At 51.6% G+C, this 21016-nt stretch overlaps 1 protein-coding gene across 3 annotated transcripts in view; it reads right to left on the reverse strand.

Annotated features, from left to right (window-relative positions):
- Positions 1-165: 165 nt before the first annotated feature.
- BRPF1 (bromodomain and PHD finger containing 1) overlaps positions 166-21016 on the reverse strand; it is a 36216-nt gene continuing 15365 nt past the window's right edge. Inside the window, exons 4-15 of one of the 3 annotated variants that reach the window (XM_079958367.1) lie at positions 18816-19772; positions 14850-15048; positions 13750-13884; positions 12726-12872; positions 10378-10684; positions 7530-7835; positions 5457-5735; positions 4221-4368; positions 2751-2887; positions 2528-2646; positions 1234-1388; positions 166-1038 (exon numbers count right to left, since the gene is read on the reverse strand). In XM_079958367.1, the coding sequence (XP_079814493.1) occupies positions 855-1038; positions 1234-1388; positions 2528-2646; positions 2751-2887; positions 4221-4368; positions 5457-5735; positions 7530-7835; positions 10378-10684; positions 12726-12872; positions 13750-13884; positions 14850-15048; positions 18816-19772 (3073 nt within the window). In that variant the 3' untranslated portion in view covers positions 166-854. Of the gene's footprint in view, positions 1039-1233; positions 1389-2527; positions 2647-2750; positions 2888-4220; positions 4369-5456; positions 5736-7529; positions 7836-10377; positions 10685-12725; positions 12873-13749; positions 13903-14849; positions 15049-18815; positions 19773-21016 lie in introns of all 3 variants that reach the window. The other 2 variants (XM_079958368.1, XM_079958366.1) reach the window with 2 other exon arrangements.

A 21016-nucleotide genomic window follows, 5' to 3' on the forward strand; every position in this document is an offset into this window, starting at 1 on the left:
GTAACCTGAAGTGTATGTAACCCGAGGTACCACTGTATAGAAAAGGCGGGAGAACATGAAAAAGCAAAACACTTTCCCTCATCTCTTCTGGTAACAAGAAAAAGAAAGGAAGGAAGGAAGGAAGGAAGGAAGGAAGGAAGGAAAAGAGAAAACAGACACCGTTGGTTCCAAAAGAGCCATTTTATTTTCTAAGAATTGATAGAGATCTTCTTCCTCCAAAATAAATACAAGTACAAATGCCCACCCGGCTGCAGCAGAAAGAAGAGCCGGGGGCCTACAGGGCAAGGGGGGGTGGGATCAGGCAGAGCCAGGTTCCAAAAAGCTATAGTATCAAAATGTGCGAGTGAGAAGACAGCGGCCCTGCTCTGCAGAGTGTCGGTAGGACTGGGCCGAGGAAAGGATAATGGATCAGGGCAAGTACTATGATGCAGGGAAAGGAGGGGCCGGGGTCTGTGTGTTGGTGAGTGTTTATGGAGCAGCCCAAATAATTTACATTCTCCCACTATTGTACAGTATTTTACAAAGGCCCAGGGGACCTCAGGACCCAGACAGTGGGGTATTGTCCTTGGGAGCTATACAGGCAGCTGGGTGTCGCTCACGCAGCTGGTCAGGGCAACTCCAGGCATGGAAGAAGGAACGGCAGGCTGGCACAAGAGGTAGGCTTGCCCACACGGAGGGCACAGTGCTCTGTGGGTGTGCTCAGCACACTGGAGGGGCTGTTGGGTGCTCTACGCAAGCTCCCGCAGCCTGGCCACCAAGGGCCCGGGCTTCTCGAGGCTGGAGCTCCCCGCTCCCTTCTCCCGTACAGTCCAGCTGCACCGAGCGAGCAGCCTGGGCGGGAGCCCCGGTGAGGGTCAGTCGCTCTCGCTGGAGTCGCTGCTCTGCTCCCCTTGCACCTTGTTGCGGTGCTGCATGGCCCGGTGGTAGGCGATCTGGACAGACTTGCGGATGTTGGACTTGCGGCCCTCCAGCATCTTCTCCTTGTCCAGGTCCTGGTTCACACCCAGGGGCACGAGTTTGGTGCGGGGCAACCACTGCCTGCAAAGGAAACGGAGCGACCCAAAGTCACTAGGGGTGCTTGCCTCCCCTGGAGGGAGAGGGCTTCCACGTTCTCCCAAGTCTCGCCCCCCTCATCCTTTCTCGGTATGGGGCAGACCCCCAACTTTATCCACCAGGTTTCGGTCCAGACATGGCAGCCCCCCATCTCTGCAAACTTCCGTCGTGGGCCCTTACCAGGTACGCTTGTTGTCGAAGAAGAGGACCAGGTAGAGATGCTCCCGGGCTTCCTGAGTCATCTGCTCTCCCAGCTTCAGCACCTCCAAGGGGGGTACAGGGATGGGGACGCCATGGTGGAACATCCCTTCCCGTGGCATCTTGGGGTCAATGATCTGCCAACAGGGGAAGATCAGACATCAAGAGAAGCGCAACTACACAGATGTTGCAATAGAGAAATCGTTGAGCGTGAACACACACACACACACACCAGACAAAGAAAGGCTGCTATGTAGAGTGCTGGAGTGGGGAAACTCCCAGGTTCAAGCCCCAGTTTAACTGTGAAACTCACCAGCTGGCCTTGTTCAAGTCTGTATATTTCAGCCTAACCCGCACAGCATGCAAATTGACTGCCCTGAGCTGCTTGGAGGAGATGGAAATGTGACAAGTAAACAGACTGGGCAACTCAGCATTGAGGCTTTAAGGACCAATATGGCCTTTACACGTTAAACAGCCTGAGTTGTTCACCACTCGCAATTGCACACGTATGCTGCTGGCGGTCACAGAATTGGGATTCCCCCCAAACCTTTGCTGTCCGCAATTCTTGCTGCCCCTTCTTCCCTTAAAACAGGTTTCTGTCTTTTATGGGTGTTGAAGAAACATTTCAAAGGCTCTGTGTCGTGTGTAGTAACGTGATGAGACATTAGAGAAGTGCGCAATCTTAAAACTTAACTGTTGCGTTTAGAATAAATTACTAATTACTACAACCATTTAATGTCTCCGTTAACACCAGGCTTATGCTAAAAGGTACTGATTAGGCAAGTAGTCCATCTATATCATTGCTAACAAACTGGTTGTATGGTTGCACAGCTTAGGGTTCTTGAGTTCAAATTTCAACAAAAAAAGCACTGACAGAAGGTAGTAAGGCAGAAGCTGGGGACCCTTGCTCATCCAGATGTTGCTGGACTACAACTCCCATCACCCTTGACTATTGGCCATGTCGGCTGGGGCTGATGGGAGTCGGAGTTTTCTCTCTCTCTTACACACACAAAATTACCCCCTTTTTTTCTCCGCAAGAATTAGAAAAGTTCATTAAGAAACAACAACTGAATATTGTGTTTCTGTTGGTTTCTACACTAAGTAGCATTTTCTATTCTGCATAAACCTTCCTGTTTCACAAGACCTGTCCTTGAAGCTTTGCTTGGTTCATAACCTCATTTTCTACTATTGTTTCAAAAGGTGCATCACCCCTACTAAGGTTTCCAGTGGCCTTAACCCTCCTCAGTGCATATGTAGGCGTGCTCATCAAACCCACCAGTGCCGGATAAGAGGGGTAACCCCTGCACTTGGCCCACACCAGGTCCAGGGCATCCAGAGGTGAGTCCTCATCCTCAGACAGCCAGCCGGCCGATCGGCTGATGCTCTTCCGCACCACTGCACAAAGACAGAACGAGAGGGGAGAGGGTGTAATTGCCATCCTTCTCACCAGCCCCATCTCTAGAGAGGAAAGCAGAGGAAACGCTGCCCCGAATACTCACTGCCATGGCCCACCCCTCGGCCGGTTCCCACTGAGTAGGACTCGTTTTCTGTTCCCGACGTGTCTTCGCTGCTGTCCTCCGGGAAATTGACGCGGGAGAAAGAGGGCTTCCCTCTGCCTTGTTTGGAAGGAGTTGTGCTAAATGGGAGGAAGCAGAAGCAGCGATAACTTTCCATGTTCTGCAGAAGCCTGGGAGACTGCTACCTCCGCATTAAATGCGGAAGGGGGAAAGGAATAAGACCCGTTCCCTGGGAAGTCCAAGAAGGATGTACAGTGGTACCTCTGGTGCAAACGGGATCCGTTCCGGAGCCCCGTTCACATCCTGAAGCGAACGCAACCCATGTCCGTGCCTCTGCGCAGGTCACAATTCGCCGCTTCCACGCATGCGCATGATGTCATTTTGAGCGTCTGCGCATGCGCGAGTGGCGAAACCTGGACGTAACACGCTCCATTACTTCCGGGTCGCTGCGGAGAGCAACCCGAAAATATTCATCCCGAAGCTACTTCAACCCGAGATATGACTGTACTGCAGGAACTTATTGCGTTTGATGCCAGGATTGATCTCACCACTAGAACTTTGGGCAAGCATGGCAAGTGAGGAAAATGTCCTCAGCCTCTCACTGCGGCATACGTCAGAGAAGCCCTCGTGGAGCAGACCACAGGTCTACCTAATCCCACATCCGGTTTCTTGCCGCGGCCAACCTGATACTGGAAACAGCATGCAGGTAACTTGACTACTAGTCGCTCATAGCTTTGAAATGTGTGTAAATTTCTTTTTATAGAGCCATACAACGCAAGCAGCATTGAAAGGCGTGTTGTGTACACTGCTGCATCTGGAACAGTGCCTGATACATGGCCATGAAGAAGAAGAAGAAGAAGAGGAGGAGGAGTTTGGATTTGATGTCCTGCTTTATCACTACCTGAAGGAGTCTCAAAGCAGCTCACATTCTCCTTTCCCTTCCTCCCCCACAACAAACACTCTGGGAGGTGAGTGCGGCTGAGAGACTTCAGAGAAGTGTGACTAGCCCAAGGTCACCCAGCAGCTGCATGTGGAGGAGTGGAGACGTGAACCCGGTTCCCCAGATTATGAGACCACCGCTCTTAACCACTACACCACACTGTCTTAACCACTACACCACAATGACTAGTGCCTAGAACCTTGTCAAAGCCACTACTTTTGCTAAATCAGTCATTTCCTTGTGGCACAGTTCTCCTGCTTTTGGCCCACCATTATCCAGAACATATCAATGTGTACCCGGTGAGCGGTTGTGCTAAGACCTTGTGGCAGGGCGGTGCATGTGTCTGACAAGATTCCCTTCGAAACTGGAAGGGCAGTTTACAAAGTTCACACTTGCCACCTGGGAAATTGTCTGGCTTGGGACTATCCATTATTCTGCACTGTGCACCTAGGCTAAGAGGTGGAAGAAGCCCAGCTTCACCGCTGCATGCAATGGGAAGGATCTCCTGGTACCTGGTACGGTCCGAGGCGGCGCTGCTGCTGGTTGTGCTGCTGGACTCAGATTCAGAGCTGCTGCGTGGAAGGTTGTAGTCGTTGCGATAAACTAGGAAGCTCTTCTTGACCGGCTGATTGCCGCTGCTGAAGCCGTTGGCCGGCAGGTCTGCAGAGGGTGGGGAGGGGAGGGCAAATCACAACAGGCTCCGATATAATGCCTATAACTGAATTCTCCAGCTGACAAATGCAATGGCTTTCTACCTGGCCAACCGTTACACTACAATTTGTGAAAGCTGGATTCAAGCACAGATGGATCCATTACAACAGTGTTTCCCAAACTTGGGTCTCCAGCTGTTTTTGGACTACAACTCCCATCATCCCTACATAGCAAGCTCATTGGTCAAGGATGATGGGAACTGTAGTCCGAAAACAGCTGGAGACCCAAGTTTGGAAACACTGCATTACAAGCTTTTCTTTTTATCTATTCTGTCCCCTCCCCTGTTCCTCCGTTGTGCTTTTTACATCTTTCTGTGCATATACTTTCAGCCTCTGTGCCCCATCGGCTTTCCAGAAGACCCAGCCCCTCTCTTTTCACCGCTGACGTAACTTTTACCACTTTGTTAACTGGGACAAGACGCTTAACCTGACACAGGCAATACTCTCGTATCAAACTGTGGCCACTTTATGTGGCACTGAATGAAACCTGCAGGGCGCAATCTAACAAAAACGGCTTGCGTTATTTAATTCCTTCCTTGCACATATGCCGAGTTTGAGGCAAATCACACCTCCCTTCCAATCTAAGTACAGTGGTGGAAAGAAGACCGTCCATGTGTTAGGATATAGTTCCATTCCACCTTTAGAACAGGCATGTGGAGTTGTTGTATGTCACATGTCTGTTTACTGCTGGGAACTTCCGTTGTATATAGCTTTTGCCTGTGCTGCTTTTTGCTTGGACACGAAAGAGAGCAGACATGTTTTCTTTGTCCTGTTCTAATGCTGAATAAACGCTTGCATATGCTTCTGTCCGCCACTTCCGTTGTGAAGAGTTATTCACTCTGCTGATTAGAGCGTGCTAAAGTCTCTAAAGGTTTCTGAGGCTTGTGTCACTGTTTGATGCTGTTCCAAGGGAGACCAGAGTTCGACAGGCTGCCGGCCGGTGGCTGGAGTCAGCTGGGGACCTGCCAAATGCCCCCGTCTCCCCGGACGCATCCCAACACCACACACTATCTCAGCTTGGCCCCATTCCTCACTCACCAATTGGAGCGTCATCTGCCGATTTGTCGCTGTCGCTGTCCGAGGTGGAGCTGGGCCGCGGGCTCCTCTTGCGCGGCCGCCGGGACACCATGATTGGCAGCTGAGGGGGGCCCACGGGGCTGTTCCCATGACCCGGAGCCAGTTGGCTGTCGCGGTTCTTGGGCGGGCGCCCTGGACGCTTTGGGGGCCCGGCCGTTTTAGGGTTCTTCTTGGAGAAAAGCACCGACGTTCTCCTGCCGACTTCATGCGCAGGCGTGGAGGATGAGTTGGGGCCAAGGCCTGGAAGGGCAAGCAGTGATATTACTCAGAGGATGAACATGAGCACTTCCCTTCAGTATCCCCACCGCCCGTCCTTGGAAGCTGAATGGGTTCATTCGAAGGGATTGCTCCCCCTATACACTGAGCAGCCCCCTCTAGTGTGATGGGAGTCACCCACAGCAGCTGCTGAACAGAACTCAGGAGTTCTGAATCCGAACTTCAATGTCTAAAATCCCTGGTAGAGGACAAGGATCCTGAGATCATGTTAAAGGTAGCCAAATTCTGTGCGATTGCCATAAAACATAGGGAACAAGCTGTGCTATCATGATTAACGCCTTAAATGATAATTTTAGGTTATATGTTAGTGACAAAGTTTTAATTTATATATTTTTAAACTGTTGCTATATCTGTATTGTCGCTGTTATACCTAATTGCAAATTCAAATACATCCCTATCATGTTTTATGACTTCCTTGATACTGTATGTGGGCTGGAACTGGTCTGTGACCGAAATAATAAAATTAATTCACTCAGGAGTTCCAGAGTAGGGGATAACGCTAATAGGAAGTGGCAGATCCCACTCTATGAGTTGTTGGGTAAACACTGGGAATCTATTAGGGCTGATGCCAAGAAAGATATTACTAGGCCTGGGTGATACGTCAATATATGATCCAAAGCCGGTTTGAAATCCCTATCGTTATATCGGTTTCATCATCTTTGACCTGGCAATATATCGCAAATTGTGATGTGTGTTAGGGTGGGCGATATATCTTCCAAAACCGGTTCGAAGACCATACTGCGATATCGGTTTCATAGTTTTTTGACCTGGCAATACATCATGAATCATGGGGTGTGTGTGTGTGTGTGCTATGCAAAAATCACAATGTGGGAAAAACCGCGAAGCCAGCCAATGCCTCTACATGGCTCCATCCTTATTGCAGACGTTGTGATATATCAGTATATCATAATGTTTAGCTGGTGATATATCACAATAAAGGTAAAGGTAAAGGACCCCTGGACAGTTAAGTCAAAGGCGACTGTGGGGTTGCAGCGCTCATCTCACTTTTCAGGCCAAGGGAGCCGGCGTCTGTCCACAAACAGCTTTCCGGGTCATGTGGCCAGCAGGACTAAACCGCTTCCGGTGCAGCGAAACACCGTGATGGAAACCAGAGCAGTGCACGGAAACACCATTTACCTTCCTGTCACAGCGGTACCTATTTATCTACTTGCACTGGTGTGCTTTCGAACTGCTAGGTTGACAGGAGCTGGGACAGAGTAATGGGAGCTCAGCCCGTCGCGAGGATTCAAACCGCCAACCTTCTGATTGGCAAGCCCAATACAGTGGTACATCAGGTTAAGTACTTAATTCATTCCGGAGGTCCGTTCTTAACCTGAAACTGTTCTTAACCTGAAGCACCACTTTAGCTAATGGGGTCTCCCACCGCAGGATCCCGATTTCTGTTCTCATCCTGAAGCAAAGTTCTTAACCCGAGGTACTATTTCTGGATTAGCGGAGTCTGTAACCTGAAGCGTATGTAACCTGAAGCATATGTAACCTGAGGTACCACTGTATCATGATGAAAACCAGATATCGCCCAGCCCTAGGTGTTATACCTTGAACCTCAGCCCAGGTCTGCTTGCCGTGCCCCTTTCCACAGACCCGAGAGATCATCAACTGAAGTGCAATATTTTCTGGGAATCCTCACGAGGAGGAGGTGCTGCACTGCTCCCCTGGCCAAGCCCCTCCCACTCATGGAGGACCCCCTGGCTGGCTGGGAACTGGCTGCTCCATGCTGTCCCAGGCCCTGCCACCCACCTTTGCCGGTCTCCTGGCTGCTGCTCTCCTCGGCGGCACTGTCGGTTTGCGTGTCCTTCTCGCAGGGGTTATGGGCCGGCAGGATGATGCGGGTCAGGGGGCCGTGCCCATCCCTCCCTGACTCCCGCTGGTGTGCCAGTTTGCGCCGCAAGGCCGTAATCTCCTTCTTGATCATCTTGGCCCGCCGGCAGCGGCCCATGCTCTGCTTCCCGGCGCTCACCTCGGCCAGGCGTTCCACCAGCAGGCCCAGCTGGTCTTCCAGGGGCAGGTGTTTCTGGTTCTCAGACAGCAGCATCCGCTCCTCATCTGCGCCAACAAGGAAACAAAGCCCAGTATAAGAAGGAGGCTTCCGCCGATGGACCCAGGAGAGACCAGAACCCGGAAGGAAAAGAAAAGAGGCAGGGTTGGGGGAACCTGTAGTTCTCTGGGCATTACAGGACTACAACTCCCATCAGCCCCTGCGGTCAGGGATATTGGGAATTGGGATGGGACAACAGCTGGAGGACCACAGGTTCTCCAGGCCTGACATTGTTATGCAGCATCTCAGTCCCTAAAAGGGGGCAAAACGGAGAGCAGGAAAGTACCATGGATAAGGGCGGTTGCCTTCCACAATTCCATATGCATGCAGTTTTAAGTGCATTTCAAATCTTTGGGAATTCAAGTAGCTTCTATCCCTGCCTCCTTTTGTTGAAAGTTTGTTAGGTTCCAGATTTCTGATTATAAATCTTAAGATGTGTTCGGTTTCCTCCTCCTCTCCAGCAGCCAAGCACATGGAAAAGTAGCTTGTTGGACCATCTGTCTCTGGGGCACTCTGGCATGAGCGAGTCCAACTGTTAACAGCGTAGCTATAAGGATGGCGGCTGTGGACTGTAGCTACCCACCACTGCCCCATACATAATTCTTATCTGGCTCCTGGCTGCCAATATCTTAAGGCATGGTGAAAGCCTCACCAATAGTTTCAGTGATGTGGAAAAGTGAGGAACATATGAAGTTGTAAGGAACAGATATACCAGACTTTGGTGCTTAACCTCTCTGATGTGCAGATCTGACTAGATCCTTCAGATTTTGCACTTTTATGAATTTTGCAGCACAGTTCTCGACTTGAAAAAGTACCAAGATACAGATAAAAGTGCTTAAAAAAAAATACATGTAGAAATATGTCCCTTTGAGACAAAATATGTTTAGAATAGTGTGTGAGAAAATGCATTCAAAGCTACATCTGAAGTACACGTGTTGATAGGGATTTTTTTTTAAAAAAAAAGCAGATCTGTATGGAGATGGGAAGGAAGGAATTTATTGCTGAACACATGAAAACCAGCCTTCCTCAGCCCGGTGCTTTTCAGATGTTTTGGGCTCCAAGTCCCAACAGTCCCAGCATGCATGGCCAATGGCCAGGGATGATGGGAGTTGTAGTCCATCAACATCTGGGGTGTTAGGAAAGGCTGAAACTGATATGGACTGGAAATACACTGGTCCGTAATTCTTGAAAAAATGAATAATTTAAATATTGCCATTTAAAAACAAACAAACAATGAAGATATTTATGAAAAACACGGTCGTCTGCATACTTCCTTTAGGGGGCAGACCAAAGAGATCTTTCAGACAGGGGTGTTAAAAGACCGAAAGACAAGACCAGTATCAACAGCTCTTAAAGAAGCCCTCAGATGTCAAGGAGATAAACAACTATCTGACTTATAGAAGACATCTGAAGGCAGCCCTGTTTAGGGAAATTTTTAAAGTTTGATGTTTTATTCAGTTTTTAATCTGCTGGGAGCCGCACAGAGTGGCTGGGGAAACCTAGCCGGATGGGTGGGGTATAAATAAATTATCATCATCATCATCATCTTTGCATCCTCTTTGTCACAAAGGGCTCAGTGCTAAAAGGATTCAAGACAACATAGGGTCCTTTTTGCTAAAAGCCAAGGTAGCAAACAAACAACCATAGAGGCTCAGGGTAATTGTAAGTTGCTGGGTGAGAGGATAGATGGGAGAGAGGAGAGACCGCTGGAGGATGGTTTGTTTAAAGAAAGCACATCACAACGTTTTCCTTCCTGGAGGAAAATGAATCCCACCCCCCACCCCCTTGTTTGTTGGCCTAGATACACATTGGAGCATTCTTTAATGCTTGTGCCCCGTAAAAGGAAGAAAGAAGTGAGCCAAATGCCACTAGGCAACCTCTTGTCTTGGGACTTTTCCTGCACGGGAGAAGAAGGGGAAAGTTGCCAAGAGGGATTCTAGTAGTTGAAATTCTGCAAGCCACCTCTGGCAGCTTGTCAATATACCAAACTGCAATTTTTGAAAGCTGGTGGGTTGCTGCAACGGGGAAGTTTTGGCCCAAGCTCCCACTTTCTTGGCCCCTGCAGCTCTGGAAAAGTCTCCTTTAGTTAGCCTTCCTCTTTTCCGAATTCACCCCCGTGACCTCCTCCTCTCGCACTCGGACCACTTCCATCTTCCTCCGTGAGGCTCTCCTTGCCCAGCCCCTCCTTTCGCCACACTTCCTCCCCAGGAGGCCTGCCTCTTTCTAAAATCGCAGCAGCTCAGATGGTGCCAGCCGGGTCCCTCCCTCTACGTGTCCTTAGGGCAAGCAGCCAACACTGCCAGAAGCTCCAGCCCTCCCACAAAACCCTTTTTGTGCTTTGCGATAAAGGCATCTCGGCAACGGATGCAATCTCACTGGGGAGAGAAGGCAGGGGCTTTCTCTTCAGACACCCCTTTCTTCCCAGTGGATCCAATCCGAGTCAATGCCAGCTTCTGCCCAGGCAGCTTTCAGCTCTGGCACTCCTTCCCCTACCCGGGCAGCCACCATCCTAATCTCTGGGCATTAGCCGAGGACGTTTCTTATACCGACCGTTCTCGGTGCTTCGCAGAGGCGCCTCGTCCGCGGCCATGGGGAAGTGCATGCCCGTCTCGAAGTCAATGCCCATCTTCTCTGCTTGCCGGCGCGCCTGCCGCAGCACAACATCCCCTTGCTCTCGCAAGCGGACGGCTGCCCGGTAGAAGATGGTGTCTTTGGCGTTGTACTTCAAGCAGTTGCTGACGATCAGGTTGAAGTCCTCTTCGAACTCGTCCAGGTTCAGGTAGCGATAGCCCTCCAGCTTCTGCTTCATGGTGTAGAAGTCCATCGGCTTCTTGATGTGGTCCAGGTAGTCAGGGACCTGCAGCGGGCAGAGAGAGAGAGAGCAGAATGGCTAAGAGATGGGGGAGAGCGCCGCCCCGGGGTGGGGGATTCCCTGCTCCAAGAGAAGACGAAACAAAAGTTAGAAGCAGTCCCGAAAGCCTCTCGCCCAATCTGGAGCAATTTCCCCACGGAGAAAGGGGCACTGCCATTCAGCGCGGGCACACAAAGTCGGGCACCCTCCCCCAAGGGTCCATCAACGGCGTTCTCCCACCCACATCTTCCGAAAAAAGAAGAGCGAACATTTAGAAAGGCGGGTGGCTTGCAAGGGGAAGCAAAAGCAAAGCTGGCAGGCTGCTCGTGAAGAGGTTTGGGACCTTGCTCCCAACCTCTGCTCCTCTACATGTGCTGCAAGTCCCCTAAAAATGTCTGCCTGCAGTCTTCCTCGCCATACCTGGCTACCCCACCTATTACCTCTCAATTTCCTTTCTCAATAGGCCTCAATCTCAACACACAACTCTCTCTGCGTCACAGGAGGTTCTCCAAAACCCCTCTTGCCAGGCCCGGCACCACCCTGACTAAGGGCTGGGGACAAACCTCTTCCTCTTCCTAGGCAAAGATAGTTCCTGCATCCTCCTCCCATATATAACAAAGCTGTGTGACAAAAAAACAGGGTGTTTTAATATAATTATGCTATACTTGACGGAATAGAGCAAGCCTGGTCTGATGGTAAGTTTGTACTGCTAAGAGGTGGGTCAGTAAAAAAATAAAATAAGAGAGCGTCTGCAAAAAAAGGGGGCTGATAACCAGACATTTTCAGTAAGCTATTTGCAGTGATCTATTCAAACAATTTGTTTTTCATCAACAGTCAGAAGGGAAATGTAAAATGAACCTTTAAAAACAACAACAACAAAAAACCACTTTGGCTGCAGAGTAGACAATTCACTTGGATGGAGTGGTGCTGATTTTGCGTATTTTTGCCTTCCCAACTGCCCAACCTAGAAGCAGAATCTAAATCTGGACTGAATTGTTCCCTCTTTCTGATGAAGACAATGTATCCCTTGTCTTTTCTACTTTCTGTATTTACTGAAATTAAAAACAACAAAGATCTGTACTCCGATCTTCTTAATTCCTTAAAACGGATGACGCATTGACCTTAGATAGCAGCACGGCTTTCAGAGGAAGAGTATGAAGGACCAGCCACGTTAGGAATGTAACGCTAAACCATGACTTGGTCCTACTTAAACAAGCAACAGTGAGACTTGAACTCGTTCACTGGCTTCCGCATGACCAGAACGAGGACTTTGCGAACCTCTATCTCCAGTCTGAGTGTGTGTAGAAGCTCTAAAAGCGGTCTGGCCACATCTAGCTGGGCAATGGTGTCATTATTTCCCCTGGTGGTGACCAGCCTGTAGGGCAAACATATCCTCTTCTATAAGAGAAGTCACATAACCCCATACAAAATCAAAAGGAATAGAACAGTCCAGCTTGAGTCTAGACGGCCCTTGTCAAATTGACAACCTGTAACTCCCTCCCTGCACCTTCACGGGAAACCCTCAGGGCTTTTATCTTGGTGACCTGGGTGACTCAACACACTGGCCTCCCTCCGCTCCTCACCCTGCAAAACGGACAATTCCCGAAGCAATTTTTGGTGGTGACAGCGACCGCAACCCACCCCTCTCATGGTGGCGTTAGAATTTACCTTCTCATTTGTTACCAAAAACAAAGATGGCGGCCAACTGGAGTGGGCGTGTGTGGTTTTGTTTTGTTTTTAAAAAGAGGGCCCAGGGCAGGTGTCAACAGCAGGCCATCCCAGAGCACGGAGGAGCAAGGAGGCCATCTACTGACGCCAGGCCTGGAAAAGGGCGTCTAACCCTGTCAGGAAGCTTTGGACCATAGTACATTTGAGCTACTTGCCCAGCCAGAGGGGCCTCTGGTGCCTTTCGCACATACAACGGCCCAACCCTGTGGGCGTGCGAAGGAAGGGTTGGGGTTGTTGGGGGCACAGGACAGGACAGGCCCAGCGCCAGGGCTGGATGGGAACAGAGCAAAGTATAAATTGGGGGTGGAGGGGTTCTTACTTCGTAGAGTTCTGTTACCTCAGACAGCGGGACCGGCTGGCTGAAGATGTTGCCCGTGTCCTTCTCCTGGAGCTGCTCCAGCGTCCGGCGCAGGAGGATGAGGAAAGGGGTCAGCTGCATCTCAAGGGCCACCTGCTGCATTTTGATCTGAAAGACAGAGCGGGAGGAGACACTGAGCTCTCGGGTCCCTGGGACAGTCCGCTGCGCCTCAGCCGGGGACCTCTGAAGTAGCATGGGGTTAGAAAGCACCAGCTCCCAGGGCAGAGGGGCTGGGGGGAGGGGCAACCGGTGACCCTCCAGGTGCTACAACTCCCCACCCACCCCACCAAGTCCCTGACCACTGGCTGGGCTGGTTGGGGCTTGCTAGAAGTTGGGAGTCCCCCTGAAACTCTGCGCTGTAAGAGAATTTCACTTACTGAGCCGTCTTTGGGGCAGCTGGCCTGCCATTGTGGATCTTGTGGAACCCCCTAATACGCTGCTGTAATACACCCTTACCCCCCCCCCCACTCCTCCCGGGGAATGCAGAGGTGCATCATGGGCAATCCTGGCGCTGCTTCGCTCCTGCCATGTCGGAACACGGCCTGGGAGCGAGCTCTGGGGACAACGGGAACTAGGCACGAACAAGAGGGGAACAGAATTCGCACTAGAGCCGACAAGTCACATCTGCACAGGAAGTTTTTAACGGCTGATGTTTTGTTGCGTTTTTTTTATATTTCGTTGGGAGCTGCCCAGAGTGCCTGGAGCAACCCAGCCAGATGAGTGGCGTATAAATAATAAAATTATTATTATCTGGAGAAGCTTGACACCTCCTCCCCAAACACCCCTCAGACAACCCCTTCAGGAAAGGTTCTACCACCCCATCCTGCAACTCCCCTAGGAAAGCCCTGTGCTCCCCTCTTGTCATGCCACTTGGCTACGCTGCAGAGGTCCACCGCTTCCCTCTTGCCAGTCCGCGCCAAGCATGTCTCCCTCCCTCCCCTCCCCAGGAGAGGACGCCCCGATCACCCTTTCCCGCCGTGGTTACCGTCTCTCTCTTGAGCTTCTCCCGCTTGCGTATTAACTCCACCAGCAAGCGCGCTCGTTCCAGGTCGTGGCGGAGGCGCTGCCAGGATTTCAGCTGCTCTTTCAGGGCCCAGTTCTTATCCTCTGTGTTATCTCGCTGCAGGAACATCAGAGTCTATGAGAGGAAGGGGCATCCCTGCCCCCTGCCAGGTTTCCACGGCTCTCGAAAGAAGAGCGGCAGCTGGCTCTGCCCAGGGCTGCTGCCAGGAGCTGAGGGGAGGGGGGGCAGTGGCAAATGCCAGAGCGGAACGGGGCATGGCGAGGGCAGAGACTCCTTTGGCAGGGTTGCAAGAGGAGGCCCGGTGCCTTCTCTCTCCCTCCTGGCAGAAGGAAGGAAGATGCACGGAGCTGCCTTGCACAGAGTCAGAGCGCCCTGCATGGACTGTCTACCCTGAATGGCGGCAACTCTATGGTCATGGAAGAGGGCTTTCCACCCTCCCGCCCGCCCAGTGAGCCTGGGACTTTTTGCATGCTAAGCTGGTCCTTTTGGGTTAAGCCAGGGGTCAGCAAACTTTTTCAGTAGGGGGCCGGTCCACTGTCCCTCAGACCTTGTGGGGGGCTGGACTATATTTTGGGGAAGAAATTGAATGAAATTCCTATGCCCCACAAATAACCCAGAAATGCATTTTAAATAAAAGGACACATTCTACGCATGTAAAAACACGCTGATTCCTCGACTGTCCGAGGGCCGGATTGAGAAGGCGACTGGGCCGGAACCGGCCCCCAGTTCTTAGTTTGCTTACCCATGGGTTAAGCTCATGCTAGCTTCGCCCTTGGCCAGAGGAAATCCGTAGGTCCCTGCACCCACCATGTCTTGCTGCAGCAACCGAGGCCTTCCTTCCTGCATGCCAACTGGGGAGCGCATTGCCCGGCCTTGCCGCGATATCAGCCTAAGCTTCTCCCGCACAACCCCATGCTCCTTCAAGTCCAACAAACGATGGCAAGCGGGTGGCCAGGCACCAGAGGCCTTGCTCTTGGCCCTGCAGGCACCTGGCAGTCACGCCCTACTCTTCCCCCTCCCCACACGTTCGCCCTGGCCCCCAACCTCAAGGCAAGACGTACCTGCTCAGCCTTGGACACAGGAGGAGGAGGGGCCGGCCTCCCGGGCTCGCAGTTCCTATGCGACTGCAGGTGTGTTTGGAGCCGGCGCAGCAAGGGCACTCCATTGCGGGATTGCCTCTTCAGGGTCCAGTAGCTGTGCAATCTCTGCATGAACTGGCTCTTCCTCTGGAGGGTCAAGCGGTTGGTGATCTTACTGAGCCTGCAGGGGGGGAAGGGGCGGAGCGGGGAGGGTCAAGTGGTCGTGTGGCAAGGCCAGGGAGGCACAGCGGTTCCGCCTGTACCACAGGCCTAAGGAAAATAGTTAAGCGGCGTCAGTGCCGTAGCGTGGGTTGTCAGCACCCGGGGCAAGGCAAGTAATTTGTGCCCCCTAACCTGTGGATTTTAGCGCAGGAGTCTCTTCCACTAGATTAGCGCGCCCCCCCCCAGATGTTGCGCCCGGTGCGGCCGGCCCCCCCTGCACCCCCCACGCTACGCCACTGAGCGGCGTTACTGTATTACAGAACACACCGACAGCGGGGTTTGGAGACGGGGGGGGGGGAAAGGAAACCTGGGTTCAAATCTCCTACGCAACTGGAAGGTCGTGGAGCAGCCTCGGCCGTGTTGCTAGCTCTCAGCCTTTTCCACCACTTTCATCAACTATAAACGTCAGAGATGTGGCGCTAATGTTATTGTTGCTATGTTGCTGGTGAATGAGAGTTCTGCAGTGGGCTTTTTACTCTGCCCTGCTTCAGAATTCGTCCATCCGTGCACTGCTAGGAGACCAGAGGAAGGGCAGCCAAGGAACTAGGTCACGAGCAAGGAAACTTTGGCCTTCCTGACGCTGCTGGACTACAAGTTCCCATCATCTGTCGCCATCAACTATGACGCCTGGGGCTGATGGGAGTTGTAGTCCTGCAAAATATCTGGACGGCCAAAGGTCCTGCAGCCCTGAGCTAGGTGAAGGATGAGGTTAAATTGGTTTGCCCAAGCCTGGGGCAGCCTGTGAAATGGATGTGGCGCCCAGTTAGATCCTGAACAGGGGGCAATATCCACCCACCAACTTTCTCCGTGGCTAAAATAGCCTGCTTGGCATCCCATCGCTGGCCTCCAAAGTCTGAGAGTGAAAAACTCAAGAATCTGGTGGTGTGGAAATCCTTTCCTGAATACATCACACCGCCAACTAAAGCACCGGGATGCACATGGGATGACTGAGGTTTAGTGGACAACTTTTTGGATCTGACCTGGCCTCAAATCTCTCCTAAGCTGCCAATTCACTGTCTCTCTGCTTAACCCCGAGCCACAGTTGCCACTTGCCTCTTCGCCCCTGCATGGGACAAGAGCACTTCTCTGCAGTCAGGAAGACGAGTGGCTGGTGGCTGCAGCAACAGAACCGCTGGGAGCCCCTGCCCTGGAAAATAGTAATGTTATTCTATTGATTGATTGATTATGACATTTATATCTCACCTTTCCTCTCCGCAGAGCTCACGGGGGCACAGGTGTTCTCTGCCTCCCCATTTTATCCTCACATCAACCCTATGAGTTAAGTTAGGCTGAGAGGCCGTGATTGGCCCAAGGCCACCCAGCGGGCTTGACGGCCAAGTAGGGATTTGAACCCTGGTCTCCCAGCTCCTAGCCAAACGCCCCAGCCACGACACCACGTTTGGCTCTCTTACAGGAAGCCTGCAAAGCAGAACATCAGGGCAACAGCTTTCTTAGCTGCTGGTGCAACTGGGACTCAGAAGCATGTTGCTTCTGAACCTGAAGGGAGCATCTAGCCAGTAAGGCTTATAGCTATTGACAGCCTTATCCTCCAAGGACCTTAAGGTACAGATCTGCGGGCAATTTGCCTTTGCTACAAGGCTGGTTTCATTAGCTGTGGTGGGATGGAATTCTGCATTTTTAAAAGCATTTTGTACACTGGAAAAGGTGCTCAAGAAGTATGCAGCAACAAATTAATTTAAAGATTTGCCTTGTCGGCAAAACAGACCGGCATCCATCAAGACCAGCGTTCTGTTAACAGCCACAGCCGGCCTCGTAACTCTTGAGAAACCTATAAGCAAAGCAACAAGGGGAAGGCTTTCCCCACGGGGATGTGGTGACACACAGTGGAGGAAACACCCACCACTGCCGGGCTTGTTTCCTGCTCCCAACAGACAGGATCGCAGAACCGCCGTCCAGCAGGAGAGCATTTTTCACCATGCAGCGAAAGCAACGTTCAGCCTGGCATAATTTGCTGCCTTGCCGTTTTGCCCACAGTGGTGAGACAAATTCAAAAACGGGGTTCCAAGGGAACATAGAATGGAGTCCTGCCCGACCTTGTCGTCAAACCGGTGGGTGAACAGTTTCTTTGGCCATAAACAATCTTCTGTACGTTTCTGCACACAATTCAAAGTGTTGGTGTTGACCTTTAAAGCCCTAAACGGCCTCAGCCCAGTATACCTGAAGGAGCATCTCCACCTCCATCGTTCTGCCTGGACACTGAGGTCCAGCTCTGAGGGCCTTCTGGTGGTGCCCTCATTGAAAGAAGTGAGGTTACAGGGAACCAGACAGAGGGCCTTCTCGGTAGTGGCGCCCACCCTGTGGAACGCCCTCCCATCAGATGTGAAGGAAATAAGCAGCTATCTTCTCTTTAAAAGACATCTGAAGGCAGCCCTGTTTAGGGAAGTTTTTAATATTTGATGCTGTATTGCTTTTAACACTTGATTGGAAGCCGCCCAGAGCGGCTGGGGAAACTCAGCCAGATGGGCGGGGTTTAAATAACAAATTATTATTATTATTATTATTATTATTATTATTATTATTATTATTATTATGTACTTACAGAGAGAGGAGTTGAAAAGGACGGAAGAAACAGGAGCACCACCTTACCGCTTAAAAAAACGGGGTGCTGTTTACGGACAGTTTCTAAAATGTTTTTAAATTGTTGTTTTATTGATAGTAATCCGATCAGGGGTTTCATGACGGCGGAGCGGTATATGAATTTTCGTAAAATGGATAAAATAAATACACACCCCTAAACAGTGTTTTTTTTTTTTAAAGAAACATAAGGTACCCTTGAGTAGCCCCAGAAAAAAAGCACAGCCCCTAACTCCTGAAATGTTTGTCCATGGCAACATTAGCAGTAGCCCTTCTCCACTTATTCCCAAAGTGCATCTCCTTTAGCAGAAAAAGATATATTAAATTATTTTTAAAAATTAAATATTGAACAGTCGCATGCAAACTTACTGAACATAGCTCCCATGATGGTAAAAAATAAAATAACTTGCACCCTCGTATAGAGACATGTGCGCAGTAGCTTGAGAATCGAACACGGAACCTGTGGCCCTCCAGAAAGAGCCGGACTCCAATTCCCATCAGCCGGCATGGCCAATGGTCAGGGATGATGGGAGCCGGAGTCCAGCAATGTATGCAGGGTCTCAGAAAAGCCCAGTTTAAGCCCCTGATCAGATGTGAAGCTTGAACAGCGACCTTGGACAGGCCAGCCTCTCTGGAGATTATCCCACAGGTTATTCTGAGGCTAAAACGCTACCTTGAACGTAGACGAACTGCAAACGTAGTAAATAATAAAGCAGCCCTTTCACAAGCACCCAACACGTTTTTGTCTCAAGCGGATGCGGCCCAAGACACTTTGTACATAGCACGCCTCTAGATTAGGCGCCCCAAATACTGATTGACATCCGATGCCCCTTTAAATGGGTGGGGTATTATTGGTTTGCTCCTGTTCTTATTTTATTATGTATTTTGTGTTTTTTTATATTGTACTTTCATGCCATGAACTGCCCTGGGATCTACACATATAGGGCAAATATACAAATAATAATAAATAATAAAAACCCAGGGATTATTTTTTGCCTGCGCTGTACAGACCAGCCTGCAAAGCCCCAAGTAACCCAGACAACAACCTCGCCGCTTCGTGATGTGGTTCCAACTCATTAAGGATGTGGAACGAGCGCCTGGGGTGGGGGGGGGGAAGAGAAGGCACCCTACCTGTGGGGAGGAATGCAGGGTACCGAAACCACCGGCGCAGCCGCTCTCTTCTCGGCCAGGATCTTCCTCGCCTTCTTCATCTTAATCCGGGACTTGGCCTTGGCCTTCTTCACTTTCTCCGAGCTCCAGCCTTTCCCGTCCTCCTCCTCCTCCTCTTCCTCCTCCCCCTCGCTGTGCGAGAGGGCGGGCAGGCGGCGCATGGAGCCGGGCGGCGTGTGGATGTCGCAGTAGGCCGTCTTGCGGACGCTGAAGGAGGTCCCGTTGGCCCCCGTCTCGCGGACGGGCTCCATTTTCATGTAGAGCCCAGCCTGCTGGGCGCAGGTGACGTGGAAGGCAGTGTAGCAGTTGGCTTTGTGGCACTGGATGCAGGCGCCCGAGCCTCGCTGCTTGCAGATGTAGCAGGTCAGCTTCCAGCGGGCGGGCGGGATGTGCTCGATGCTGTCAATGGGCTCCAGGAAGACCGTGTTGGCGAAGCACACCTCCGGGATCCAGAGGGCGCACACCACGTGGGCCCAGCGCCCGTCGTCCGTCTGCTTGAAGGCGCCCCCTTTGTTGGGGCACAGGGCGCAGTCCACGGCCCGCGAGGGGGACTGCAGGCAGCGGCGGCACAGCCACTGGCCTTCGGGGATATAGGGGACGCCGTAGCACTCCTGGTGTACAGCCAGGTTGCACATGTCGCAGAAGAGGATGACGTTGCTGTTCTGGCACTCGCCGTCGTTGCAGATGCAGCAGACGGCGTCCTCGTCCACCAGGGCGTTGGGGTCCCCCTTGTTGTGGCTCTCAAAGTAGGACTCCTTCTCCAGCCGGTCCATCAGGTACTCAAAGATCTCCTGGGGGATGGGGCTCACGCCCTCCGTCTTCCGGCGCTCGTTCATAATGTCCAGCCAGATGTAATCCTCCTCGTCCATGTCGTACTCGACTTCCTCGTCCAGCTCCTCGGCCGACTTCTCAATGTATCTGGGGTGAGCGGGGAAGGAAAGGGACAAAAGCACACGGCTCGGTGACCGGGAGCGACTGAGCGCCTTTACAACTGAGAACAGCGACTATAGGGTTGTTGGCTGTGACTTGCATCTTTCCACCCGGGCCTGCCCTTTAAGTGCCAGATGTCAGGGACTGGCTAGATGATGAGGAGAGGTGGGAGGCACCAGCTGGGAGACGCCCCCACCCCCAAGGGAAGCCCCAGAGGAGAAAGGCTCCGAGCCTGGGGATTGGTGGTGGGACACAGAGGAGAGGTCCGAGGGAGAATGGGAGGGAGGAATGGTTGGATGCTGAAGAAGCAACAGGCTTTAGTGAGCAAGGAGAGCTTGTGACAGGGAGCAGCTCAGACTCAGAGGCTGAAGCACAGAGGGAACAAGAGGCTGCAGGAGAATCCCAGGAATCTGCCTCTCCTGCTGCAACGAGCTCCTCTCCCTCGTTGTCTCCAAGGACACACAGGGCGATGCATAGGGCGGAAGAGTTTTTGCAGGTGCCCCAACATAGTTTGAGGCTGCTTGGGAAAGGTCTGGCAGAGGGAGGGAGACTAAGATGGGGTAAAGAAGTTGACTATCAGCCCTGGCAACTGCACTGTTAGTCCTGTCAGCATGTGTTGCTGAGCTGTGTGCCGTTTTCTCAAATCAAGAATTAACTACAGTGCCTAACTCTGCAACTTGTGTGTTGACCATAGCTGTCAACTTTCAGATTTGAAAATAAGGGATCAGCAGCCTCGAAAATAAGGGATCAGCAGCCTCACCTGTCCTGGGGACAGTCTACGGGATATTTAACAATCCGGGATAGCAGCGGGAAGCAGCAGGAAACGGTGCTGGAAATAAGGGAATTTCCCGCAAAAAAAGGGAAGGTTGACAGCTATGGTGTTGACCTGCATCTGGCCCAGTTGTGAAGCTACATAGTCTGTTTAAAAAACATTAAGGTTTGGTTGCTTTGACCTACAGAGGGAGACCTGTTACCCCTAGGCCAGAAAGCAGGAGCACAACAGGACAGGTTTTGACTGGCAGCCTAATACTAAGTGTTGCCAGCTTGTTCCACCTTGAGAGTCACTTGTCATTTGTTCACTTCCACCATTTTATGCAGAGAATTCTAGAGTTGGAAGGGACCACAAGGGTCATCTAGGCCAGCCCCTTGCAATGCAGGAATCTTTTCCTCAATGTGGGCCTCAAACCCACAACCCTGAGATTAAGAGTCTCGTGCTCTACTGACTGAGCCAC

This window comes from Podarcis cretensis, assembly GCF_951804945.1.
Source record: "Podarcis cretensis genome assembly, chromosome: 2".
Lineage (NCBI taxonomy): Eukaryota > Metazoa > Chordata > Lepidosauria > Squamata > Lacertidae > Podarcis > Podarcis cretensis.